At 47.4% G+C, this 27,996-nt stretch overlaps 1 protein-coding gene and 2 non-coding genes across 4 annotated transcripts; 1 reads left to right on the top strand and 2 right to left on the bottom strand.

The window, feature by feature from the left end:
* Positions 1 to 2,917: 2,917 nt before the first annotated feature.
* On the bottom strand, positions 2,918 to 27,996 carry LOC144103972 (uncharacterized). 2 transcript variants are annotated; one of them, XM_077636717.1, is made up of 5 exons: positions 27,888 to 27,996; positions 25,046 to 25,091; positions 24,219 to 24,400; positions 14,929 to 15,145; positions 2,918 to 3,217 (listed from the first exon to the last, which is right to left on the bottom strand). In XM_077636717.1, the coding sequence occupies exons 2-5, from the start codon at positions 25,080 to 25,082 to the stop codon at positions 3,003 to 3,005; spliced, it is 651 nt and encodes a 216-aa protein (XP_077492843.1). In that variant the 5' UTR covers positions 25,083 to 25,091; positions 27,888 to 27,996; the 3' UTR covers positions 2,918 to 3,002. The 2 variants fall into 2 exon arrangements, with proteins under 2 accessions (XP_077492843.1, XP_077492844.1); XM_077636718.1 differs by having other exon boundaries at positions 24,219 to 24,397; positions 27,888 to 27,990.
* TRNAG-GCC (transfer RNA glycine (anticodon GCC)) lies at positions 25,558 to 25,629 on the bottom strand. Its single transcript has one exon. It is a non-coding gene; the product is annotated as a tRNA-Gly (tRNA).
* TRNAT-GGU (transfer RNA threonine (anticodon GGU)) lies at positions 27,559 to 27,632 on the top strand. The gene has a single exon. It is a non-coding gene; the product is annotated as a tRNA-Thr (tRNA).

Genomic DNA, 27,996 nt, shown 5'->3' with positions numbered 1-27,996 from the left:
AGAATAGACAACACAAGCGCTGAACTCTAGTATAAGCTGAGTTGATATTTTTCATAAAAATAGCCTTATTGGCCTTTGCCAAGATGCTTTAGCGGGACCGCTCAAAATAAGACGGGGGCAGTATACATGTGCTGAAGAAGCCGCTACAGAGCCTGCAGTACAAGGCGTTGTCAACGCGCTGCTAGCAGCCATGAACGCATGTCTGCCTGAAAGAGCGAGTATTTTAAAATGACTGAGTGCAGAGTTCAGAGACAGCCTCATGCAACTGAAACGTGCAGCGGCCTGTGGCGGCCCTATGGGGAACTCTGGCACTGCTTCGTTGCCAAACAAAGGGGCTTGTTGGCGCATGAGGCAAGCGACCACGCAATTTCTCGCCGCAGTTGTGCTTTGTACACCAGTTTTGTCGTTTATTGCATCTCATAAAATTATTAGCTTAATCGCATTCTCAACTTCCCCCTTTTATTTAGGGATGCGTTCATCATTGCAATTGTCTAGTCAGTGAGTGCTTCACTTAAAAAGCTTTACATGGGCGCTTATCCTTTATTTCAAGGAACTGCGTAGAAAATGAACGCTGCTGTTTATTCTACCTTCCTTGGCATTAAACTTTATCTCGCCAATGTTCCGACATTGGCGCCTATAAAAAAATGGCGGTGGTTTAGCTCTAATTAAACCTGGAGTGACGCGATAGCTGCAGCAGGCCGGGTGGAACTTGCTCAGTTGATTTGCGAAGTCAGTCTTTCGCCGCTCCTTTTCGCTGGGCGTTCTTAGTCCATCTTCGTCCCTCTTGACACGGCGCATGCGCACAGCTGTTGTAGCTCGGTTGTAGCTGTTGCTGCTCCGCACCACGTGCCTGGTCGCGTGACCAACCACGTGATCAGGCACAGCGCAGCGCCACCGGCAGCTGCTGAGCACCACGTGACCAACCACATGACAGCGTGGCGACGCAGCTACGGGGTGGTGGCGCCGCCACGCGGAAGGCTCGAAATGCTGCTGTTATGTAGCTATCGCTAGAAAACATTCTTTTATTTCCCTTCAAACTGGAGCATTCTTCGAAATTATTGTTTTCGTATAGCAATATGTGATGATTGTGAAAAACATCGAAACTGTAATATTTATTGACGCCTTGTATAAATAGTTTCAATTATTGCCGGCAAAGTGACATAATTTGGTGTTTTTCACAGATGTACGTAAGAAGAATTGACTACGTACGTAAGTACGAGTAAGTACGTGCGTAAAAAAAAAGTAAAGTGAACAAAACAAAACACGAGTAATGATAATTATTTCGTGATTTTATGAAAAAATTATCCAACGAATGACTGCGTTTTTGTTTCAATGCAGAGACTTTAATGCAAATGTTCCTCTTTAGGAACATTCGCATTCGCAAGAATCCAAATTCGATGACAGACGGCACCGAAATCTTATTTTGCCTCATTACGCCTGTTGATGTAAACGGTGTCCAACTGCGTCCATCAAATGAGTGGGCGAACGTTTGCGGACGCTATCGAGCAGTGCGTTCTTAGGAGATGCCCCATGCTATTGCTACGTGTGTTGCCCCCGCCTCCTCTCCCCAGCCGGCCGAAAGGTGAGATGTGTTTCGAGACGTGTTTGCGGCCATGAATCCCTCCTGGTGACGGTAATGATTGCACAAAGTGAGACCCGGTTGTATGCGGGTTGTGGTCACGCCACCTGAACCCATTTCTCCTTTGCGCGTACCTCACCAGATGGGGGTAAAAGCACCCCGAGGGACATTGAGATGGTGGCCACCGAATCAATTGGAGAGGAGCCACGCGTAGGTTGTCCCGTCACGTTGGTATGGCAAGTATGCATTAAGGGTCATCGCTTAAGGAAGTCTTTCCTGCGTATCACAGCTTCTAAATTGCTGAGTGCGATACAGCTCGCACGGTGAAAGAAAACATTATTCGAGGACAGTGGTTTCTCTTTAATTGCCTCATTATAATTGGCAAAGACATTGTAGGCAACTGTAAGTTTGTCCTGACTGAGACGACATTAATATTCTCAATCAGAGAAACGCCATTGCCCCATCAATGAAACATTAAAAAAACAGCGTAGTCATTAATAACGGGACTACATTTTTTGCGGTTACTTTAGACACCATATTTCGAATTGCAATCGAAAATTTTATCTTTGAAACGCAGCTTCCCAGCGTGGTGTTTGAAAGGTTAATCCAAGTAACTAGCTCACCTCGCAAGCTTTTTCACTGGCTTTCAATTTTAATAGGAAAGCCTAATGTTTATTACGGATGCTAGCACGTAATACATATCGGTGCTTTGAAGATTTCGCAAGTACAAATGAAGTGTACGGTACGCAACTTCGTGAACCTCATGCATACGAGCTGTGAGGGAGCGGGGATCAAGCGGCATAGAACGCTACAGAGAATAAATAAGTGTCTTTAGATTGAAGGGTGTGGTTTATGATTTCATTTCGTTCAGAGTTTGGGATGCCGGTAGCATAAGGTCGTTATTAGGTAAAACAATTGACATATCTTCTAAACACTTCTCGTGTTCCTTCTCGAAACACTATTCAAAAATTCAGGTTTCCCCATTTCAATCCAAATCTGATATTTCTTGTAGCAAATGTCTTTCTACATTCATTGACCTCTTTCCAAAATATTCAAGCATCCCTATACGGTTTCATTTCAGGACGCGGTGCCGGTGGAAGCGCAGTATGCAGACATTGTGCCATCGAGACAGATTGTCGGAATGTGCGCTTCCTAACTGCAATGTTCTGAACATCATCATTCGGGGCGAATGATTCTCAAACAGATGAAACGTACAACACATCTGCTACATGTTCCGGTCTCAGAAATCTGCGATCAACCCTTATCACGCCATACGGCGTCCTAGCAGAGAAACAGATGAAGATCAAGACTAGAAAGAAATTCAGTAAGGCAGCAACGGTCAATTGATCGGCATCTTTATTCAGCTGCTAGGATGAAGCGTTTTTTTAACAATTTAGATTCGTTTTTCCAATTTGTTTATTGCTCAGTAAGCGAAAACATTCGCTTTTATTGGGGCCATTTTAGCCTCAAGGGCCTCCTTGTAAGTTGTGTTCAGAGCATGAGCGATTTCTGTTTGAACTCGATTAAGAAACTGCGTCTCGATCTCTTTCGTGATGTAGCCTGGAAGGTCTATGGGAACGCTGAAATTTAGCAGCTTGGCGGATACGGACTCTACTTGGAAGGTGTAAGGCTTAGTACCTGCAACATCAGAAAAATCAGTACCAAGATTAGTACTTGCATACAAGTAGACACGCTCTAGTTCCGTGAGAATAAAATGAGTATACACCTTTTTTTTTACTTCTACTTGGATTGCAAGCAAAAAAGGCTGTAAATAGGCACTTAAAAAAGTCAACAAACCGCTACCACTCATTAGGTCTTGTCTGTTGCAAAGAACAAGTTGCACTGGAAACTTTATTTTATCCGCAAGGGGTAGCCCGCGTTAAGAATTCTGAGCAAAGAAATGTCGGATTATGTTAGTGTACCTTTTTTATTAATCAATCAACCATCTACACGCCCTTTTTTCACGGTGACTTTATGCTAACATGTAACTGACAGTATTGAAGGAAAGAGGACATGAAATAGGTTGTTTATAAGTTTTAGCGCTCACATTTTGCATCCAGCTGCTAAAAAAAATGGAGGGGGAGGAGTAAGGTACTTTACTAACAAAGAAGCAATAAATCCTTTTCAAACACATTTTTAATGCATATCAAATGCTGCAGCTGAGGGAATCCACACTGTGGATTTCTTTTTATTCCACAAAACGCATAACTGCACTCGCATCTTGGAGTTACAAGTGTTGCCTTCAGATGTAGCGTACATACTCAATATTCCTTTTAGTTGTTCCACATAAAGAACCCGCCGCGGAAACAAGGCTGCTATGGCACTAAGCTGCTGGGTCTCGAGTTCACGACTCACGTGCTTTTAGATGGCAGTGCCCGTAAAGATCCGCTTGACGTGATTACGTGTAGGAGGACTTTACTAAGGCTTCTAGATTACCCATGTGGGGTAACGTTACTTTACATTCGGTTTTCCCTCATGCACCCACCAGAACTTGCAGCCTTAGACAGATTGAACCTTATGTGGAGATGGATTATTGAAAATTGCACTTAAGATGTTGAAGTTTGCCTCCAATACTGCCAGTGTAGGGCATTCTTACATGATGTGCCCGTCACTCTTAATTTTGTATTTGATGGTCACCATGGTTCCGCATTTGTAGCTTGCCCAGTGTGTCACACGGAATAGTCCGTTTTTATTTTACTTCTGAAAAATGTACGAGATGCAGCGCCGGCTCCAACAGTAAATTCTCTGATGATTTGAGCACTGAGTGGAAGTTTTTAAGTCGGAAGCCTTTTATGACTCATGAGTGGCGCGTATAAGATGTGTCCCGTTTTCATCAATCCATAGCCAATCCACAATCCAAACAGGCACGAACTTTCAATCAGAAAAAATGCGAAGAAAATTTAGGTCTAGGCAGGAATCGAACTCGGGCCCACGGCGTGCGAGACAGGGACGATTCAACTGTGCCAGAACGATTCGACATTTGCAGTTGAATAATGGGACGTCTAATGAATGCAGATTTGTCTTAGGAGCGTACATGAGTAATTATGGGCGTATTAAATTGTAGACATCGCCATTCACGAAGTACGAATGGACGTTTCCGGTGAACTTCTTGCTTGGCGTGTCATAGCGCCATCATGCGGCACCCAGTGAAAACTTCCCTAGAAATCTACGACTCTGACCCAGCAGATGGCGTCATTAAACAAGGACAAATGCTTTCGTATTACCGCATGTAAGTTGTCTCAAGTGTCTCCTTGAAATTTTTCATTATCAAGGACTACGTAGAACGAGTGCTCACAAAAAGGACAAAGCTTCACTGTTTGCACCTACGACAAGGCTTGACCGTTTATCGATGTACTGGCATAGAGAAAAGTTATGTGAGTGAGCTTGCAAGATAAACTGGCCAATGATGGCGTTTGTCGCTACCATCTTTGAATAAATACACCTATCATTAATGTGGCAATAATTACTCTATGTCGTTATACAATAAGCTGAAGAATTCCATTCCAAACGTGATTCTAGAATGCAGGGAGCAATATAGACAACTAAACAAATTTGTAGGCAATGCCGTGGAAGAGGTTCTAAAAAGAAGAGAGAGAGTGGCATGTATTTCCTGCAAGCGCGACGCTTGACCTTATTGTTTTTGCTATTTCTTGCTTTCAACTAGCATGGCTAAGTTGGCTATATGATTCTCTCTGTATCCGTGAAGGCAGAGACAAAGTATATTTGTATATTTGTAATAATTTGCACTTATTATAAAGCCAGCGTTAAGAGAAACCCATATTTCTAGACCTCTGCATTGTCTGTAGATCGGATACCCGCGTCCTTATTTATGATAGCTCATGGAAAATTTTTTATATTCATTCAAGGAAAACTCACCGAACCTGGAACGTGAGTTTCGGAGGTAAACTAGAAAAGTTCAGAAAAGAGTAGATTTCTTTAATGCGGAGCTTGAGGAAGCGAACAAGGAGGAAAGTGATCTGGAAAAAGAAAGCAAGGCTCTAAATGAAGCCAATGAAAAGTTGAAAAGTTGGCCGCTGAATGTGATCTGGAAAGGCAAAGTGGCCAGATGGAGCAAAAGATTACAGCCTCAGAAAGAAACTCTCGCAGGTGCAGCCTGGAGATCGAAGGAATGCCTAAGCTAGGGAATGAAAGCCTTCCTAAAACCCTAGAACGGTTTGGGGAACTTCTTAATGTGCCCATTGCGGAAGGCGACATAAAAGCATGTCACCGCGTTCCCACGAAAAAAGAAAACGAGCCACCAAACATTATGGTTGAGTTCAACAGCCGCTCTTAGCGCGATGAGCTGCTCCAGAAAAAAAAAGGGGCATATAAACGAAAAATTCTGGTTTCACACTCAAGGACCCTGTTTTCATGAATGAGCAGAATTAAGCCCTTCTATGAAACAATTGCTGGCATGGCTATCCACAAAAATATACCTGAGAAACGGCGTTACGTGACGACGAGTGGTAGATACTTCCCTAACAAACAAAAAGATCACCAATATTCTATATTCACACCGTTCACCACGTTGCAAAGATAGGGTAAAATGCGCAGTTTAATTGCTGACATTTTTCATCATCGCGAAAATGGCGGTCTCTCCTGGACACGTAAACCACAAAGTCGGTTCTTTTGAAAATTGCACCCCTACTTGTTTTCATCTAAACATTCGGTCTGCCGGGCACAAAGAAGACCTGTCAGTACTGGTGCATGAGTTCTATTTTGATTTCATAATGCTGACAGAAACCTGGTACAAGTCTCATACTGAAATATACAAGCATGAGGGCTATCGAAGTTTTTCTTTTTAGACTAGAAGAATCCGATGTGGAGGAGGTATTACTCTTTTAGTGAATAATGAGATACGACAAAAAATTCTTCCCGAATTTTTTTTTATCTCACACGATATTGAATGCCTGCATCTGTCATCTCGCCATAATTTTTTTCTGTGCATTGTATCGTACCCCGGTTGGTGATCTGAATTTTTTTATTCGTCACCTTGACAGTCTCCTGGGCTATGTTAGGGAGAACAGATGTCAAGTACTATTCGGAGGGGGCGTTAATGTTGACCTGCTCAGTGCTAATTCCGAAAGCGTATTGTTTCTGCGAACTGTAGAGTCGAATGGTCATACCGTTATCGCAGACGCGCCCACCTTTGTTGCCGAATGCACAGCGGCGCTCATTGATATATTTATTACGAATACAAATGCAGACAATATTTCATCATGTGCGCTGTGCTCAGATACAAGTGATCATTTTCCTATTGTTTGCCTTTGAAAATATCCGTAACGCCAATGGGGCAGAGTGCAGAAATGTCATATCTAATATCGTGCCCCGAAACTTGGATGCCTGCCTTAATAGCCTCTGGGAAGTACAGTGGAACACAGTGAATAGATGGTACTGCGCAGAGGCTGCCCATGAAGCATTTATTCAGGCATCTACCATAAACAATTCCCAGAAAGAACCATCACAAGGAATAGCGCCAAAAGTCGCAAACCATGGATCAGCCACGAATCCTTGAAACGAATAAAGCGTAATATTAAATTATCAAAAAATTCCGGAAAACAAAGTCGATCCCCGACTTGAAAAAATACAAGCCGTACCAGAACCAGCTCAACTGATTTCTGGAGAATGACAAAAGTACGTATTTACATAACCAGTTTCGTAGTGACTGGTGCAAGGGAACTGCTAATGTTTGGAGGAAGCTCAATGGGTTGATAAATCGTCGGAAAACGCCTTTTGTTGTTAATGACCTTGTTTTGGAAGGCTGTCATATGCGCGGCACAGAACTTGCTAAAAAATTCAACAAATTCTTTAAGAACGTTGCCAGTAAAACGTAGTACGCTTTTCCTACAACATGTGAAATGAAGAGATATACACGCAGCATGTATTTAGAGATTACGGAAAAAGTTGAAGCACGGGAAGTGTATATGTATGTATGTATGTATGTATGTATGTATGTATGTATGTATGTATGTATGTATGTATGTATGTATGTATGTATGTATGTATGTATGTATGTATGTATATATATATATATATATATATATATATATATATATATATATATATATATATATATATATATATATATATATATATATATATATATATATATATATATATATATATATATATATACGCTTAATGCTTATGCCCCACTGGTTGCTCTCACAATTACAATCTTGTGTTGCCGACGCGTTGCTTCGCTAAGCTGATGCAAATTTCTAAATTTATAGTTTCATGGTGGAAACGATATAAGTAACTACAGTCCAATTTATATTTTGTCTATTTTTTCAGAAAGTTTGCAAAAATTTATTCATAAGTGATTATCAAGCTCCTCTCACCATTTCCTCACGTGAGCCCGTCGCCGTATAGCTTTCTTTATTGAACATATTGCTACGGTTGTGCTTGTGCTTGGAACGCTCGTGCTTGGTGCGCTCGCGCTTGGAACGCGAAGAGGACGAAGTGCGTTTCTGCGGCTGGGCTTCGCGTGCCCGGTTGTTCGGCTGCGTGGCTGTAAGCTGTTTCCCTGTAAATATATTTTTCCCTTTTGGTGTGCACATCTTCACGTTACATTATTGGTGTGAGGTGCGGGGTACAGCCACAGCAAGCACGGAACTCCGCAGCGGTCGTCAGCTCGCCTGCTCTTCAACCATGACCAGCGAAGGGGCCGCTCCGTCGGCGTCCGCCAACCCGGCGTTCATCATTGCCCATCCGAGAGATCCTGGGACCTTCAACGGAACGGACGGCGTCGACGTGGAGGACTGGCTCGCAATGTACGAGCGCGTGAGCGCACACAACAGGTGGGACCCGACCCTAAAGTTGGCCAACGTCATCTTCTACCTGACGGGCACTGCCAGGGTATGGTTCGAGACCCACGAGGATGAACTCACCAGCTGGGATCTCTGCAAGCGCAAGCTTTGTGACCTGTTTGGTAAGCCATTCGGGCGTCAGCTCGCTGCGAAGAAGGAGCTCGCATGCCGTGCACAAACGTCCACAGAGTCCTATGTATCATACATTCAGGACATATTAGCTCTCTGCATGAAAGTCGACGCCACTATGTCAGAGTGCGACAAAGTAGGTCACGTGCTCAAAGGCATCGCAGATGACGCCTTTAACCTTCTTGTATACAAGGACTGCGGAACGGTTGACGCAATCATCAAGGAATGCCGCCGGTTCGAACAAGCGAAGAGCCGCCGAATTTCTCCGCAGTTCACGCGGTTGCCGAATACGACTGCGACGTCGTCCTGTGTAGACTCGACTCCACCGAGCCGTCTGCCGACATCTGAGAGCCTGACACGACTTGTGCGCCAAGAAGTAGAGGCAATGTCCCCCGTTGCGTTTCATCCACCCGCAACAGACAGTACTCCAGCAGTATCCCTTATACAGGCTGTCGTTCGCAAAGAGTTTGCCAATCTTGGGATTCAACCTGTTTGCTCAGTTAGTGCCCCATACGCTCGCCGCATGTCCCCGGAGCTCGGTTCTGAACGTGCATACTACCCTCGACGCAGCCGCAATCCAGATGAATGGAGAACACCTGATGACAGGCCCATCTGCTTTAACTGCTCCCGAGTTGGCCACATATCTCGACACTGCCGAAGCCGTCCGTCCTCGACCTACAGCCGCTACCCGCCGGGTTCTGCATATTCCCGCCGCTCTCCCTCGCCCTCGGAAACGACCTCTTCTGGCCACCACGCTCAGACCCCGCTTACCAACCGTTCGTCGTCACCTCAGCGCCGTCGATCTCCATCGCCCCGACCTCGCCGCCCTTCGTCGCCGGCCCCATATGCCCGCTCCCGGTCGGAAAACTGATGGCTGCAGCGTCTGGGGGTGATGCTGCTCTGACGACCCGACCAGAAAACCCTCCTTTAACTCTTCATGCTCATCGGAACATCCTTAACGTCGACGTGGACGGGGTCCCTGTTACCGCTCTGATCGACACTGGAGCGCACGTCTCAGTCATGAATGCTCGTCTTCGCCGTCGCCTAAGGAAAGTGCTCACTCCTGCCCCCTCAACTGTGGTCCGTGTTGCAGATGGCGGTATGTCTATTGTCGTCAGAATGTGTACTGCTCGTGTTTCAATAGCCGGCCGCCATACTTCTGTGCTCTTCAATGTCCTCGAACACTGCCCTCATGACATCATTCTCGGCCTTGACTTTCTCACCGACCATTCCGCCCTTATAGATTGCGCCACAAGCATCGTTCAACTCGCTCTACCTGTTCCTTCAGAGCCACCGGATCCAATTGTTCACCGACTGTGCACCGCCGACTTTGTCCGCCTGGACCCCGATGCCGCCACTTATGTCCGTTTCTCCTCTGTCCCGCCAGTTCCCGATGGTGACTACATCATTACTCCGGTTCCTGATGTGCCCTTTACACGCAGTGTTGCCCTTGCGCATACAGTTGTCACCATGTCGGCAAATCAAGCGTCCCTTCCGGTTCTCAACTTTGCCTCTTACGTTCAGCCGCTCCCACAAGGTATGTCGCTCGCCACGCTGTGCCCTGCTGCCGAATGCGTCGTATCGGCGGTGAGAAGCGTCCCACCCTCGTCGAACTGCCGCGACTCTGACGTCCCACCGCCTGATGAATATGCAAAAATGATTGCTGCTGACCTCTTACCAGGGCAAGCTCACGACCTTCGGTATCTTCTGTCGTCTTTTCGCGACATCTTTGACTTCGATGACCGCCCTTTGGCTCGAACATCTGTGGTCACGCATCGCATCAACACCGGTGACGCAGCTCCTATTCACAGACGACCCTACAGAGTGTCCAGTACAGAACGCACCATCATACAGCAAGAGGTGGAGAAGATGCTCAGTAAAGACATCATAGAGCCCTCGTCGAGCCCTTGGGCCTCACCAGTTGTGCTGGTTAAAAAGAAGGACGGCAGCTGGCGCTTTTGTGTTGATTACCGGCACCTAAACAACATAACAAAAAAAGACGTCTATCCACTCCCAAGAATAGACGATGCTTTGGACTGCCTTCACGGAGCCAAATTTTTCTCTTCAATTGACCTTCGGTCCGGGTATTGGCAAATCTTTGTTGATGACAATGACCGCGAAAAGACGGCATTCGTCACACCGGACGGCATATATCAGTTTAAAGTTATGCCATTCGGCCTCTGTAATGTGCCAGCTACCTTCGAAAGAATGATGGACTCCTTGCTTCGCGGCTTTAAATGGTCCACATGTCTATGTTACCTCGACGATGTTGTGGTTTTTTCGCCCACGTTTACCACGCACCTCGAAAGACTGGCGAGCATTCTTTCTGTCTTCCGTAGAGCCGGGCTACAGCTCAATTCGTCGAAATGTCAATTCGGTCGCCGCCAACTCACCATTCTCGGACATCTAGTCGACGCTTCTGGTGTCCGCCCGGATCCTGTTAAAGTTAAAGCCGTCAAGGACTTCCCTATTCCCCAGTCGTCTACGGATGTGCGCAGCTTCGTCGGCCTCTGCTCGTACTTCCGCCGTTTCATCAAAAATTTTGACAGGCACCGCTCGCCCCCTGACCGACCTTCTAAAGAAAGACACCCCTTTTACCTGGGGCCCTGCCCAAGAGGAGGCCTTTTCTTCACTAGTCGACTTACTCACCTCCCCACCTATTCTGGCCCATTTTGATCCGTCGGCTCCGACTGAATTTCGCACAGACGCCTGCGGTTATGGGATTGGCGCCGTGCTAGCCCAACGTCACCAAGGGCAAGAACGCGTTATTGCATATGCCAGCCGCCTCCTTTCTACAGATGAGCGAAATTACTCAATTACAGAGCGCGAGTGTCTAGCTCTTGTTTGGGCTGTAGCTAAGTTCCGACCGTACCTGTTTGGCCGTCCATTCTCCGTAGTGACCGATCACCACGCCCTTTGTTGGCTGTCTTCACTGAAAGACCCCACAGGCCGGCTCGGACGTTGGACGTTGCGCCTCCAAGAGTATTCTTACACTGTTCATTACAAGTCAGGGCGTCTCCATCAAGACGCCGACTGCCTGTCTCGGCACCCTGTAGAGCCGCCTGATCCTGGAGACAACGACCTCGGCCCGTGCCTCTTCGCTATCTCCGATCTGGTTAACATCGCGGACGAGCAGCGACAAGACTCTTCCTTGCGTATTCTCATTGATCGCCTCAACTGTGCCAGCCGAGATCCTTCATTGCAACTGTTCGTCATTCAGGATGGCGTCCTATACCGCCGCAACCTTCGTCCTGACGGACCTCCGCTCCTGCTAGTCGTTCCCCACCGTCTCCGTTCATCAGTCCTAGCGGAACTACACGACCTACCGACCGCAGGCCACCTCGGCGTCTCCCGCACATACGATCGGGTCCGACGCCGCTTCTTTTGGCCTGGTCTGTACCGCTCTGTTCGGCGTTACGTTGCCTCCTGCGACCTCTGTCAACGCAGGAAGAGACCATCAACGTTGCCTGCTGGCCTTCTACACCCTATTGACGTACCTCTCGAACCATTCTACCTTGTTGGACTCGACCTTCTCGGACCTTTTCTGACATCCTGCTCCGGCAACCGTTGGATTGCTGTCGCGACCGACTATGCGACCCGGTACGCTATCACGCGTGCGTTACCAACAAGTTGCGCAACCGATGTCGCCGACTTCCTATTGCAGAACGTAATCCTTCACCACGGCGCTCCACACCAATTGCTGACGGACCGCGGCCGCTACTTTTTGTCCCGAGTAGTTGACGATATCCTCCGGTCCTGTGGCACGCAGCATAAGCTCACTACAGCTTACCATCCCCAGACGAACGGGCTTACCGAGCGCCTCAACAGGACTCTGACCGATATGCTATCCATGTATGTCTCGCCCGACCACCGCGATTGGGACGTTGCCTTGCCTTATGTAACATTTGCTTATAATTCGTCGCGGCATGATACCACCGGCTATTCTCCTTTCTACCTTCTGTTTGGTCGGCATCCTGCGCTGCCATTGGATACATTACTACCGAGTTCTACTGCCTCGACCTCAGAGTATGCACGTGACGCCATCTGCCGAGCAACTATGGCCCGTGAAATCGCCCGAGACCGGCTCACCGCATCTCAGACCTACCAGAAGTCAGTTTACGACCGCCGGCATCGCCCAGTACACTATCCGCCGGGCTCACTCGTCCTCCTTTGGTCTCCTTCTCGCCGTGTAGGTCTCTCTGAGAAACTTCTACGTCAGTACAGTGGCCCTTATCGAGTTCTCCGTCAGGTGACCGACGTGACCTACGAGATTACACCTCTTCATGCTCCGACGTCGTCCACTAGCCCTTTGACTGACGTCGTTCATGTAGTCCGTCTCAAACCGTACCACACGCCTGCTACATCATCCACTTAGCACCGGGACGGTGCTTTTGCCGCCGGGAGTTATGCTACGGTTGTGCTTGTGCTTGGAACGCTCGTGCTTGGTGCGCTCGCGCTTGGAACGCGAAGAGGACGAAGTGCGTTTCTGCGGCTGGGCTTCGCGTGCCCGGTTGTTCGGCTGCGTGGCTGTAAGCTGTTTCCCTGTAAATATATTTTTCCCTTTTGGTGTGCACATCTTCACGTTACAATATATAGAAACAGCATTGTTCACTCAGAAAGAAATTATCCACAAAGCATTTGAACATAAACAGTTGTGAATAGGAATTGACATCGACTTTCCACAGGCGTTTGGGCGCCTGAATCACCAAACTCATTAAAATGTTGGAACTGTATGAAATTCGCGGAGCAGCCCTGCATCTCCTTGAGTCTTATCTGCAGCGCCGCGTTATGTGCGTTAGCATTATGAACGCTACATCCCTCTTTGGAGAGATTTATACCGATGTTCCTCACGGAAGCATTCCGGGGCTGCTGGTTTTCATTTTGTATATTAATGACATTACTTCGATTAGCAATAATCTTTAGAACGTTATCTACGGCGATGATACTACATTGCTCTTTCGAGGCAGCGACATGCAATCACTGGTGCGCACTTTTAATGACACCCTGGTAGTTTTAAATAAATGAAGTGAATCGAACTCGTTACTCCTTAATACCGCAAGAACTAAAGCCGTCCTCTTTCATCCATGACGGCATGGGGCCCCAGCACATTACGAACTGTAGCTTGGTAACTGCCGAATAGAACTTGTTGATACAATAAAAACTCCAGGTGCTCTGTGTAACGCAAACATGTCATGGGAATAAAGAGGAAATGTGGGCTAGTTAGAAATCATTCACAATCATATCTGCTAGTGGTTGTTTTGACACGAGGACAGAGTAACACGTACGCACAGGACAGACGCTAGTCTACAACAATGTTCTCAGAACTTTGCAAAAGTGTCCGAATACTTGCGAGACTTAGTCGTTTTCTTCCCGTTTCCATCGAGCTTATAATTTTCAACATACTCTTTCTTTCGTTTATTAATTACTGTTTTTTTTTTGTGTGGGGAAATTCTGTGGAGAAAAATGTCAGTAAAATATACCTTCTGGAGAAAAGGGGGATTTGTTGTATTGCCAATGTGAATTTGTATGCCCATACTCAAGAACTATGCCGACGTTTCAGTATTGTCCTGGTACAGAACTGGTATGACTATTGTTTGAGCGCTATAGGCATAAGAAATCTGTCAATAATAATCAGTATGTATTTTTGCACCTAGCCGTCTTAGAGGCCAGTGCTCCTGCTTACGTACTTGGACAGCAAACATTTTGGCATGTTCCTAGTTCCAGAACTGAACTTGGGGCCGAGTGTTGGGCTATACCTTGTCGCGAGTTTTAAATACTTATTGTGCCAGAAAGATTCAGTTAGAAAAATGTTGCTTTCTTTTCATCGAATCCTTGTTCCTGTGGTAACTTGTTTTCTCTGAATTGGCAAAAGGGTGATTTTATATCATGTGCTTGTATTAGTGTCTCCTTGCACTTGTTATTGATCCATAATTAGCAGAGTAGGAATTTTCGTGTTCACTGTGCGGGGGAGGGGGGGGTGGGACTCAGGTATTATTCGAGCGAAACAAGTTCGCTTTTTGCCTGCGCCTGCCCACATCTTTATGTTGCAAATAAAAAATGAAACGAAATGACCTTTCTGCCAACCATTCTACATCTTGCAGTTTTTAACGTGGTTGAAAAATAATCCGGCAGTAATTCTTCACAGTACCACTCCAGCAAATGTCCAGCCCATTTATCAAACACTTGAAGAATATCGCCTAAATCCTTTCGGTTGCTAAATAATTTCGAGGTGGTTATGAACTCTACAGCTTTAATAGACGCCAGAGCATCTCTATTATAAGAAGGAAAAAATAGGAAGGCGGAAAATTGAAAGAGAGAGTTGTGCGGCAAAAGCATTCGCTCTTCATGTTTAAAATGAGACGCGAACATTTCTACCCGAACGTAAGCGCTGCGCGCGTATGCATAACGTACATTTCGTGCAGTCCCCAAAATGGGAAGAGAAGCCAGCGATAATGCTGCCGTTGAACACGACCGCTTCGACTGATGTCCTCTCTGTTTTCCCGTCTGCGATCACCTCGACGTCATACCTGGCGACCAAGCCCAGCGCAGTGAAGCGGCACGAAGTGACGAAATAGGGAGCGGCCAACGTCACCTGCCCACTAAAATGGCAGTCACCCTTACGTCGCACCTGCGAAAGAGAATGGTGAAATCAAACAGAAATAATGCATGCATGATGATCTTGAAAGCTTAATTTTGACAGAAAATTTGTTCGCGAAACAGAAAAGAGCTTTGAGTAATAATTGTTCTGTGGTTTATAATGATTAAACGATGAGAGAGGTCTCAAACTGCATCCTTCAGAGTTCGGAGTATTGTGATTCCGAGGGCACATACTCACATTATGGTAGGCCAATTAAAGGCCTTGTTTTTGGCAAGGAACATAGATGGAAGAAGTAAATTACTGGTTGAACATAAGATTACGGTCATTGAAAATACAGGGAGTGATTTGAATTCAATCAAGAAGAGAAAGAAAATGTCGCGAAGCAAAAGCCGATCGGACAAGAATATAAATTTTTTTTCGCGTTTCGCCAACCACTCCGACTGCCGTGATCAAGCAAGGGCGCTGCGGAAGATAGCAAAATGGATCCCGTACGTCAAACTGAGAACAAGCTTACCCATCGGCCCTTCCCAAGCTTTTCCAATTACAGCGGTTGAATTGAAGTAACAAAAAGCTAGTCATTGTAAGAATACCTTAAAGATTACAATCACACAACATTGGGGATTCCTCCCACGCAAGTACTCCCGTGCAAGGGTTCCCTCTTTGCACTCCGTGTAAAACTGTGTCCACTGCTCATTGCCCCTATCGCCCGCGTTTTGTGCGATGGGCTCAGGCGGTCTGTCTTGAGACGGCCACCCGGACCAGAGTGAAAAAATAATTGTTTGTCTCTCTCTTTCTCTCTTTTTAGTTTCATATATCGCGGGAGATTGTCACAAAGTTTGTGCCTGCCTTGTCCTTCATTCACTTTTGCGGTCGAGGTAGCAAAGGTGACTCAGTTTTTAGGGAAATGCGTCGTGGCGCGGCGCTGATTATTTTGACCTTCGGTATGGACGGTTAACCGCTCACGATGCTGGTGGGTCATTCAAGGCGATTCCGCCCCCTTCCCGTATCGGCGCCAGCTCGTGAGCGCTTGCACGTTGCAAGACCAAGGAGCTGTGGGTTGAATGTCATGGCACCCTTCGCGACCTTCGCATGCGACCCTCGTTAGCAACGAGGATTTCAATCGTTCGGACTTCAACATTTCTTTGCGCTTTTTCTCCCTTAATGTACGCCTCTCGTTTGTACATGGCGCCTGATGAGATTTTTTTTTTCATTTGCCACGAGAATGCGGCAGCGTTAAAACCGCGAGCCGAGCAGTTTGACCTGTTGAAATCTGTGTGTGTGGACGTGGCTGCGGTCAGCGAGGGAAGTGGTCGCCAAGCGAGTTTAGGCAGTGGTCTGACGCGTAGAGCGCGGTGACCCCGAAGACGCGTGGCCCATGTTCACACGTATCCGCAAGCCCCCATCAGCCCCGCAACAAACATCCGCAGCCCGACGCTCCCTGCAACTAGTCCTTGCCACTGCGCAGCTAACCCACCGTTTTCCCTACTCTCTTGAACTTTTTTCTTTGTCTTGCTCGCTGTTTCTCATCTTTACCTTCATTACAATATTTCTTTCTCACGTAGAACTGTTGTATAGTTATTACTATTGTATTCCATCCTAACATTAAAGCGTTTGTTGGGATCGTAGCTATGTTCTTCTTGATTGTCTCGCGCCTGACCAACTGGCGGTATTTTGTTAAGCTTGGTGTTGTGATAGTTTGATCTTGTTATTTATACAAGTAACAGCGTTTGCTACTGAATCTGCCAGCGCCTCTTTCCTCAGGGCAACGGCTAATCAACTGTGGCCCTTATCGCCGGTCAGCAGTCCCAATCTCGTCTTTTGCACGCGGGGTGGAAAAACTTGTTGCTCAACACCCTCCAAACCTACGAAGACTGCAGCCAAGAACAAGCCAGTGGCTTCGTAGGGGCACTCAATAGAAAGTTAAATGACAATACTATATAGGACCGTCAGCGCAGCTTATTGGCAATTAGGATAGGATGTAAGAGAGGACAGAAAGCACAAGATTACCACATGCATCGGATACAAACATGTTAAGCCCAATTTAGGCAATGTTTAAGTTGCCTACCACACTCTTTCTGAGTGGAATAAGCTCTGTACTAATTACGGTCTCCTGCGGGGCCACTACTTGTAGGGATAGCAAACATATAGTTTCCCTTTAGCTACGCAGTTTACTGAAACAGATTGATGCGCCCGAAAATGTTGTATTTGAAGGCCTTCGCGTTTTTTTAGTGATATCGAAATTGAAACGATTACTTCAGTGCAAGATACTATTTGTCACAATATTTCAGCATGTACGACCATCACAACCCTAAAACTCTATGCGGAAGAAACACGAACGTTATTGGGCTAATGCACTCTGCCAACGTCCAGTGTAAAGAAACCTTAACCCGGTCTGGCCTGCACCACCACCTGTATTAACAGGCCAGTGAAAAGTTAAATTCTCAACAAGGTACTTATATATATATATATATATATATATATATATATATATATATATATATATATATATATATATATATATATATATATATATATATATATATTGTAACGAAGACAGGACCGGCACAGATCACGGTCTCAGCGAAGTCCAGCGCACAGCAGGGAACTCACAAGATGGCTGTCCGAACCACACACACACTTCGTCTTTGTCCACCGGCACACGCACACTTCGTCTTCATCGTCGGCGCGCTCCCATGAGCACGCGCCAATATATATATATGCACTGTCGCCTATCTTAAAACGCCGAAACAGTTCCTTTTGGTAGTCAGCGGTTGCATACCATTCATTAACAGATGCTAATAACGAAATATAAATAATAAACAATGCTTCCGATAGCTTAATAGTAAGGAACAAAATATCCAAGTACAGAATATTTGTTTTCCCTGCAATTAGCGAGGCCTTGAGAGATTATGTGATATAGTGGGCTATATTAGCATTCAACCTAATTGACACGGGGCTACTAAACAAGTCCAGGCGTATGACGTATTTTGTGACACCGTGACAACATGCTAACTAAAATGCAACACCAAACCCTAGGTTTAAAATTTAGTTAGTGAACGCTACTATATTTAAAAGACAAAGTGCAGTAATGGTAACTTAATAAAATATTGCCTGCATTAAGGCGTTAGTTTATTGTTCAGAACAATATACGAAAACACCTTGTATTTATGTATAGTTATCAGGTGCCAAAGGATCCTGAGGAAAAATTTAAAGCATATTGGCGACGGTGCTTTTTAATCTTTATCAAAGTAAGCCTTTTCTAGAGTTTTGTTAAAATCCCAGAATCATTTTAACGCCTAAAGAAAATTAATCTGACTGTTATGGGAGTAAAAAGTTTCTACGACGGCAGTAGAAGGGGCAGATTAATACTGGGCAGAAGTTTTAGCCTCAGTTTGTTATTCCTTTCCACATTAATGTCCTAAATACCGCCGTTATTCTAATCCCTTACCTATTGGACAATGTTTATTTTTATTTTTCTTGCTCTGAAATTGCAGGTCCCGATTTTTTTTTTTGCTTTGCTTAGAACAGAAATGCTTGGACACAATTATTTTATATGTATCCAGGTTTCGCAAGGTTTTGTTTTACAGTCTGCTGTGAATCAAACTAACAATTTTACGAAAACGGGAAAGCCACGTTTTTATACCCTATGTGATAAACAATTTAAAAAAAATCTGCAGTGTGTCTTGCATATATATATATATATATATATATATATATATATATATATATATATATATATTGTTACAGGTTCTATTTACAAATAATATTTACAAGGCAGGTCGAGAGGAGCCTGGTGCGCCGGCGGCAGGATACTTGACTTTCTCTTCTACTTCCAGCCGCCGCACGTCTTCTTTATTCCCCAGAGCCCATGCGCAGCACGTGACATTTCCCCGTTCGCAGACGAAGCCCTCTGGGCCAGTCAATCAATCGGGGTCCCGAGAGTGGAATGGCTTCAGCCGTGCGACATGCACGACCTGGGTTGTCCTTGAGCGGCGTCCTTGCGTTGATTGGGGAGAGATGACATAGTTGAGGTCATTGAGGCGAGCAACAACGATGAACGGGCCTGTGTAGTGGGATAGCAGCTTTTCTGATAAGCCACGCTTGCGTAGGGGCGTCCACAACCATACAACGTCACCGGGCAGGTAGGAGACATCCTTGCGCCGGCGGTCATAACGCTGCTTAGAGCGATGCTGTGATGCCAAGGTGCGTATCCGGGCAATCCGACGGGCTTCTTCAGCGCGACATAGAGTGTTGGCAATAGAAGGCTCGGTGTCGAGAGAGAAAGGTAAGAAGCTGTCGAGGGAGCTTCGAGGCGGACGGGCATAAAGAAGGAAGAATGGGCTGTAACCAGTTATTTCATGCCTCGACGTGTTATAGGCGTATGTAATGAAGGGAAGCACGTCGTCCCAGTTCTTATGGCGGGAATCGACATACATGGCCAGCATGGTCGTGAGTGTCCGATTGGTACGTTCAACCAGTCCATTAGTCTGGGGGTGGTATGGCGTCGAGTGGCGAAAATGGCATGAACTAAGACGCAGAAGCTCTTCCACAACGTCTGCCGTAAACTGGCGACCGCGGTCACTGATAACAACTCGAGGAGGTCCATGCCGGAGGATGACAGCACGAAGAAGGAAGAGCGAGACCTCAGCAGCGGTGGCGCAAGGTAGGGCGGCGGTCTCACAGTAACGGGTGTGGTGATCAACGCACACTATAATCCAGCGGTTACCGTTGGACGAGCGGGGAAACGGGCCGAGCAGATCGAGTCCAACTTGTTCATATGGCGTGCTTGGAGGTGGCAAAGGATGCAGGCGTCCAGGCGGAGAAGTCGTGGGAAGCTTGAACCGCTGACACTGCACGCAGGTGGCCACGTAGCGCTGAACCATGTGACGCATTTTTGGCCAGTAAAAACGTTCTTTGATGCGGTTAAGGGTCCTGGCAAACCCCAAGTGCCCAGCCGTGACGTCATCGTGCATTGCCTGCAGAACAGAGGAGTACAGAGTAGCCGGAACGACGAGGAGAAAGAGCGCACCTCCAGGCGAGTAATTCGTTCTGTAGAGTAAACCGTCGCGAACGCAGAAAGGGCTTGCGGATGTCGGGTCACGGGCTTCGGCAAAAAGCGGCGCCAAGAGCTGATCCTTGCGTGGAAAGTGCCAAGATCTGGAAACTCTTGGGAAACGGCAGCGAGATAGTCATCGAAGTTTTCATTATCGGAAGTAGTAACCGTGAGCGGCAGCCGCGAGAGGCAATCTGCGTCGGCGTGTTGGCGGCCACTTTTGTAAGACACTTTGAAGTTAAACTCTTGGAGGCGTAACGCCCAGCGGGCCAACCGACCGCAGGGGTCGCGTAGATTGACCAGCCAGCACAGAGAGTGATGGTCTGTGACGACTGTAAAAGCACGTCCATAAAGGTACGAACGAAACCGTTGTACGCCGAAAACAACGGCGAGACACTCTTGCTCTGTTACAGTGTAATTGCGTTCCGACTTGCTGAGGGTGCGACTTGCATAAGCGACAACGTGTTGATTGTCCTCATGGCGTTGGATAAGCACAGCACCCACGCCGATGCCGCTGGCGTCAGTGTGGAGTTCAGTCGGTGCTGTCGGGCAGAAATGACGCAATATTGGCCGCGAGGTGAGGAGAAACTTGAGCTGCCGAAACGCGGAGTCGCATTCGGGAGTCCAGTGGAAAGGGGTGTCTTTCTGCAGGAGACTTGTAAGCGGGTAGGCTAAATCAGAAAACTTGGGAACGAAACGCCGAAAATATGAGCAAAGTCCTAGGAAACTTCTGAGCTCTTTCCCTGATTTGGGTTCTTTGACACTGCTTACAGCTTCAACCTTCTGCGGGTCGAGTCTGAGGCCATCCTTGTCAACGAGATGACCAAGCACAGTAATTTGGCATTCACCGAAGCGACACTTCTTCGAGTTCAGCACGAGGCCCGCTCTCTCTATGCAGTCTAGGACAATGGCTAAGCGGCTGTTATGTTCGGCGAAGGTCCTACCAAAAATAACAACATCGTCCAGATAACACATGCAAACTTGCCACTTCAGGCCACGTAAAAGCGTATCCATAAATCGTTCAAAAGTGGCAGGAGCGTTGCAAAGGCCGAAAGGCATAACATTAAATTCATACAACCCGTCAGGTGTCACGAATGCTGTCCTCTCTTTGTCTTGCGGGTGCATCGGGATCTGCCAGTACCCGGACCGTAGATCCACCGAGGAAAAGTAGGAGGCTGAGTGGAGGCAGTCAATGGCATCATCAACGCGCGGGAGCGGGTAAACATCCTTCTCTGTGACAGTGTTAAGCCGGCGGTAGTCGACACAAAATCGCCAAGTGCCATCTTTCTTTTTGACAAGGATCACTGGAGCAGCCCACGGGCTTGAAGATTCCTGAATGATGCCGCGGTGCAACATGTCACGGACTTGTTCATCGATTATCTGACGTTCGGAAGGCGAGACGTGGTATGGCTTCTGGCGAATCGGCTGTGCAGATCCAGTATTGATCATGTGATGGGTACGGGAAGCTGGAATCGGCGGAGGTTGATCGCGACCAAAGTCAAACAAGTCCGCATGCTTCATAAGAACGGCCACTAGTACCTGGCGGTCGCTAGTGGGTAGGGATTTGTTGACCATGGCTAGGAATTGAGAGCCGCTCAGATCGCGGCGTCTAGTTGGACGAGACACGTTGTCAGTGAGCGCGGCAACTGGTACAGAAAAACGTTCTTCAAAGCCAGCAAGTTTTAAACCACATGGCAATACTGCAGGTTCGTTGGAATGATTGACAGTCCAAAGAGTGGCATGGCCCTTGGTCACATGGACGACGCTGCGGGGTACTAGCACACTTTTCTTTGCACAGTTAAGAGAACAAGGTTCCACCACAGCATCGAAGGCATCAGAAATCGTGCTCGAGGACACAACGGGAACGAATATGGCAGACATTGCTGGAACGACGGTATCTTCAGAGACAGAAAACACTTGGGCAACCACTGGCGAGTCTTCTACGAGAGCTGACCGAAGGCCAGGACTTAACGATATGCCACCACTGCGGAAGTCGAGAGTAGCGCCGCACTGGTGCAAAAAGTCAATACCGAGGATGATGTCATGCGTAGAACGAGGGAGCACCGTGAATTCAGCTCGGAAGAGGTGGCCAGCGATCACTACATTCACAAAACAAATACCAATCGGAACCAATGATTCTCCCCCTACACCCCGGTATATAACAGCACGATCCCAAGCGAACATTATTTTACGACCCAGACGGTTCTTGAAAGTTGAACTCATCACTGACACCGTGGCACCAGTGTCCACTAAGGCCATGACGCAAATACCGTCCACTAAAACTTCAAGGCGGTTCCTTAGCATAACAATGGGCAGAGGAATTGGCACTGTCGATGATCCGGCGACCGCACCTCCATCGGCCGCACACGCTAGTTTCCCGGGGACGGTGGGGAACGACGTTGGGGGGAAGGCGAGCGGCGAGAGCGGTGCGGAGGTGGAGTCAGACTTCGGTCAGAGGCAGAAGAGTCGTTCCGTGGTGGCGCGTAACTGGATGGGCGCTGAGACGATGTGAAGACACGGTCATGAACAGGCGCATTGAAACTCAGGCGAGGGTTCGACCATTGGCACTGGGAGCGGGAAAACTGGCCCCGGCGACGGCAGAATCTAGAGATGTGACCGATCATACCACAGCGGTAACAAAGTGGTGGGTCGGGGGGGGGGGGGCACTCGGGAGAACACTCCTCGTAGCCAGTGTCGAAACGACCATCGTACTCCGGCTGCCGCAGGTGGCGTTGCGGATGAGCTGGCGCCCTGGGGCCGGGGCGGGTGATCCGGGGAGCGTCGCTGTAATCAATGCGAGTAGCACTGGTAGGGGCCTGGGCAGACAAACTCCAAGGGGAGGAGCGGTAGGCGGGAGCCGCCTGCAGAGAACAGCTCCCATACGGGACCTCACTGCGGCGCGCAAGATCTTGATGCCGGGAGAGTTCGTCACGCACGATTTGACGAATGACGTCAGGGGGAGTCGCCACATTCACAGGCTCGTGGAAATCCACGCTGGCGACGGTGGTGACGTTAGGCAGGCGACCGAACTTGGGAGTAATTCGACGCAGTTTTAGAGCTTCAAAGGTGCGGCAGTGCTTGATGATATCCGTGGGCGAGTCTAAATTTTCTTTACTAATAAGAAAGCTGTAGACGTCCTCTGCGATGCCCTTGAGGAGATGACCAACGCGATCTTCGTCGGACATACTGGGATTAACGACTTTGCACAGCTTCAAGACCTCTTCTATGTAAGTCGTGCAGGTCTCTCCAGGCACTTGCGCTCTCTGAAGCAAAGACTGCTCAGCGCATTTTCGTTTGGCAACAGTATCCCCGAAGGAGCTGCGGAGCTCTTCCATGAAGCGGTCCCAACTTGTTATTAATGCCTCATGGTTTTCGAACCAAGTTAGCGCGGTGCCATCGAGAAAGAAGACGACATTGGCCAGCTGAAGAGTGGCACCCCAGCCGTTGTATTTGCTCACCCGCTTGTAATTGGTGAGCCAATCATCCACGTCTTCGCCAGCCTTCCCGGAAAACGTCCGCGGCTCACGGTAGTGCTGCCAAGCGGGCATTGCGGCGCAGGTCGGACGTGCGTCGGCTTCCTTGGGCATTTGCACGGGCAACGGTGGCAATCCGGCGATTCTTCGGCTGCAGCGGTTGCGAGAGGGGTCCGTGGTGATCGACCCAGCACCTCCACCACACTGTTACAGGTTCTATTTACAAATAATATTTACAAGGCAGGTCGAGAGGAGCCTGGTGCGCCGGCGGCAGGATACTTGACTTTCTCTTCTACTTCCAGCCGCCGCACGTCTTCTTTATTCCTCAGAGCCCATGCGCAGCACGTGACAATATATATATATATATATATATATATATATATATATATATATATATATATATATATATATATATAAAAAGAGAAGTGACATGTGGTGTGTGATCCTCTGTAAAGCGCGTCGAGTGCGAAACCGTCCAGGAGAAAATCTAGCACATGGCGCACCGTTAGTGATAGCGGTGGCAGGTAAACTAGTGCGACAACTTTCGAAATGCAGCCTGCGCGGCGTTTGTACGCACCCTTCGGCGGAAGTTTCCCACGGTTCCATTTTCAAGATAGAACTCTATGAATCCTGAACTTGTGGTCTTGTGGTCCACGTCGAAGGAGATGTCGTGGAGCCGAGTTTTGTCCAGGGGAACGGTAGACAAAATCCGGTCGAAGGCGAAGTTGATACGCCAGACGCTGGCCAGAGCGGAAGCTGCTGCACAGGAGTGAGACAGAAAAAGCAAAAATTACGAGCAAATCTCAATAAGAAAGCCTCAAGTGCATGAAGTGTGCGGGCCGAAGTTTAATAACGTAGAGGAAGAACCACTGTCCTTACATAGAACATTGAGGTTAAACTAAAGTTTGTTGATAATGATAGAATACTGCCTTGTGATTTACAGGACCAAACAAAACACAGCGCGAAGAGAAGAACGACACAGGAGCCGTGTCTTTCTTATATTCATTTGTGTTTGCACCGTTCTTATAAGTGATGTTATACCAGCTAGCCCGCAGCAGCACTTTCATTTACAACACAATTTCAGTGAGCTGCAAAAATATATGCTATAATCATAAGCGATAGAACTTAAAATGAAACATAGAGCGAGAGCCAGAGTAAAATTGTGTTTTGAAATTCCTGCCCATTTTAACTTTCATTTCATCCATTCGTTCAGAATACGGTCCATACGTCCACACACAGGAAGGGGCGCGTTTGAGTGTTACGAATGCAATCTCTTGTCTTAAGCGATGGGTCTTGCTGCACTATTGTAAAAAAAAATTGTGTTAACTAGGTGAAAAGTTTCGGTCAAGTTGGCCCGTGCTCGGTTAGGTTCGAAAACATATGCGACTGAGTACTCAAGCTTACCCGCAATTAGAAGCAGGACACCGACACGCACGATCATAGTTGCAGCCTAAAATGAAACGAAGCACGATTCAATAATACACGATGATAATACATCTGTGCAACGCTGAGCAGGTGGCGATAAGCCGATCAGATATGCCAGCAGCATTTCGCCACATTACATCCGCCATGAAGTAGCGGCTACTGTCTTCTTTGGTGCATAGTCCCTTAAGTTTCGATTAATTAGCCGCACCTTGAAAAAAAAGAGCCAAAATAACGTTAAGAGCCAAAGGACGAAAATAACCGATGCCAAAAAGGCCAATAAGAGCCAAAAGGTTAATTCAGAAACCCGCCATTAAAACTTCGAAGTCAGGGTGGCTTGGTTTATGTGGGATTTAACGTCCCAAAGCGACTAAGGCTATGAGGTACGCCGTAGTGAAGAGCTCCGGAAATTTCGACCACCTGGGGTTCTTTTACGTGCACTGACATCGCACAGCACACGGGCCTATAGAATTTCGCCTCCATCGAAATTCGACCGCCGCGGCCGGGATCGAACCCGGGTCTTTCGGGCCGGCAGCCGAGCGCCATAACCACTCAGCCACCGCGGCGGCTCGAAGTCTGGGTGTGGCGACCTAGTTACTCTAATGGAACCTGGCTAAAATATACTAATTCCCGTTTTGTTGACCTATCGACGGTGTGCTTACACAATCCTCTCCTAGTTTTTGAATGTGAGCGGCTTCTATGATATCACATGTGAGCTGATCCGCATTTCTCGCGATGACGGTGCATTCATGCAGGAAGGGCTCTCAAGAATTGGAGGGCCACTTTAGGCAGCAGACTTCCAGGTTTCTCTTTACAGTGTTCTAAACATTATTGGAATGCTCCATAAGACGCTCATTAAGTCAAAACCTAGTATGCCCCACGTAGACCTTGCCACAGTAGGGTCTATGCCATCCAAATTGAAGAAGCCGCCCACATTCAAAAACTAGTCATAGGATTCTGTAAGCACACCGTAGATATCTCTGACAAAACAGAAATTAGACTATTTGGGCCAGGTTGCGTTAGAGTAATTAGGTCGCCCTAGCCTAACTTCTATGTTTTTATGGTTAGCCTTTCTGAATTCCCCTTCCAGCTCTTATTGCTCCTGTTGGCATTGGTTATTTTCGTCCTTCTGGTTTTAACCACCTTTTTGGCTCTTCTATTGCATTTTATTATCATTCTGCTGTTACGGTCTTTTGGCTCTTTCACTGCTTTTCGCTTACATGTTGTCATCGCATATTGTCATTTGTTACTCTGTTATTGCCTGTCGGCCTCATCCTTTTACCAGCCTTTCCATTTTAGTCTGTACCCAGGTACGGCTTTGTTATCCCGTGTCTTTTTTTTTACCTTAATTCTCTTTCTGTCGCGTGCAAGCCCAGTAGCTTTTCCCCATTTTTTCCCGCCCACTTTTCCTATATATATCGTGTCGCTCTGCAGTAAAAGAACAAGTTTAAGTCAGCGCTCTGTAGTCCTATCTTTCTCAGTCCATGTCTTAAGTTTTCACTGTTTTTTTTCGAAACCTTTATCATACCGTTTTGTATTTCGCTTCCTACCGCGTAACATTTGGAGACCGTGCGGACGTTCTCGTCATCCTGACCGTGCAGCTTCTAAGGGCTTCCGTTCTCTTTGGTTGTCGGCCGTGGGCCCCTGTGTACCGCCGCCTGGCTTACTCCGGGCCCATCACGATCCGACTAGCCCTGCCGCTATCTACAGCCTCGCCTTCAAGACATGATGACCAGCAGCAGGCCCAGTTGGAATAGACCCCTTACGACCTCAGGATGCTGCTACGCCCAGACGGCGACACCTACAAAGACAGCCCCCCCCCCCCCCCCTCGATAAACCCGTCCGACGCGTCCATGAGCCCTGGAATTCGGCTCTGTGCGACCCCTGTACACGAACCTCCGATGAAAACGTTAATTACATTATCTCATTCGTTGTGGTGGAGAACACTATTGTCTTCTATCTTTCCGTGAGTGCCCCCCGCCCCCAATCACCTCATCCCTCCGATCCCAAGTAATTGATTGGGAGGATCACGCTGTGACCTCGGATAAAGCTGCGCCGGAGACGACGACTAAGTGGGCACTGGCGCGGGACAAAATTGTCGCGTTAGGCATGGAGTCATTAACTCACATTTCATCCTGTCATCAAGTCATACACTTCTTTCGCTTGAAACAATGTAAAATTCCTTTTTTGTTCTTAGGTTCTTTGTTGTAACCTTGTTTAAGGAAGATAGCTTTCAATGCGGAGGTTCCCGGAGAACATATAGAGTGTTCTTCGGCAAAGAAACGTGCTTGATCGTGTAACTTCCTCAAGAGCACCGCCGCTGCTTCGCCTCTCACGACTTCTCATTATCAAGGGTTGTCGTTATAAAAACCCCTATACGCCTTGAAATGGTCAATTGTTTTAGGGGAATCCCCCAAAGTGGAGTAGATTGGACCAACACAGTTCCCACTTCGAGTAATTGGTGAATTCGCTCTTGCCCTACCATAAGCTTGCCATCCCGGTTAGCTCAGTTGGTAGAGCGGCTGCTCTGGTGAAGCAGTGGTCCCGGGTTCAAACCTCGGGCCAGGACGAATTTTTCTTTAACTATCAGGTTTCTGAGAAAGCTGTATAGCTTTCCTTTGAACCTGCATGGCTGAGCTCGGGTGGGTGTCAATGAGTAATTACTCCCTTATTACGCCTTGAAATTAGTAAAATGCGTTCAGGATCAGGAAACTCATAGTGGAACTAGAAACATGCCGGTGCATTCCAGTTAAAGCTAGAGTTAGTGATTTTGCGTTAGGCGTCTGCAAGCATCAGTACAAGAAGGATTTTGATGAACTCTTACCTGACTATTCCAGGTCGTCGTGGGAATCCGCGGTCACTTGCTGGAAGCGTCAACTCGCTTATATTGCGGCCTGGACATTGGCAGGCACTGATGGGAGGACGTTTGGCAT

This window comes from Amblyomma americanum, chromosome 9 (assembly GCF_052857255.1).
Source record: "Amblyomma americanum isolate KBUSLIRL-KWMA chromosome 9, ASM5285725v1, whole genome shotgun sequence".
In the NCBI taxonomy this organism is placed as follows: domain Eukaryota; kingdom Metazoa; phylum Arthropoda; class Arachnida; order Ixodida; family Ixodidae; genus Amblyomma; species Amblyomma americanum.
This window is presented reverse-complemented; position numbering and strand designations above follow the sequence as displayed.

Excerpts from the sequence above, each read along its gene's own strand:
- LOC144103972 (XM_077636717.1), bottom strand. The coding sequence starts at position 25,082 with ATGATCGTGCGTGTCGGTGTCCTGCTTCTAATTGCGG. Across the intron at positions 15,146-24,218 it reads TGGGAAACTTCCGCCGAAGG|GTGCGACGTAAGGGTGACTG; the intron begins GTGCGTACAAAC and ends TCTCTTTCGCAG. Across the intron at positions 3,218-14,928 it reads TTTTGGGGACTGCACGAAAT|GTACTAAGCCTTACACCTTC; the intron begins GTACGTTATGCA and ends CTGATGTTGCAG.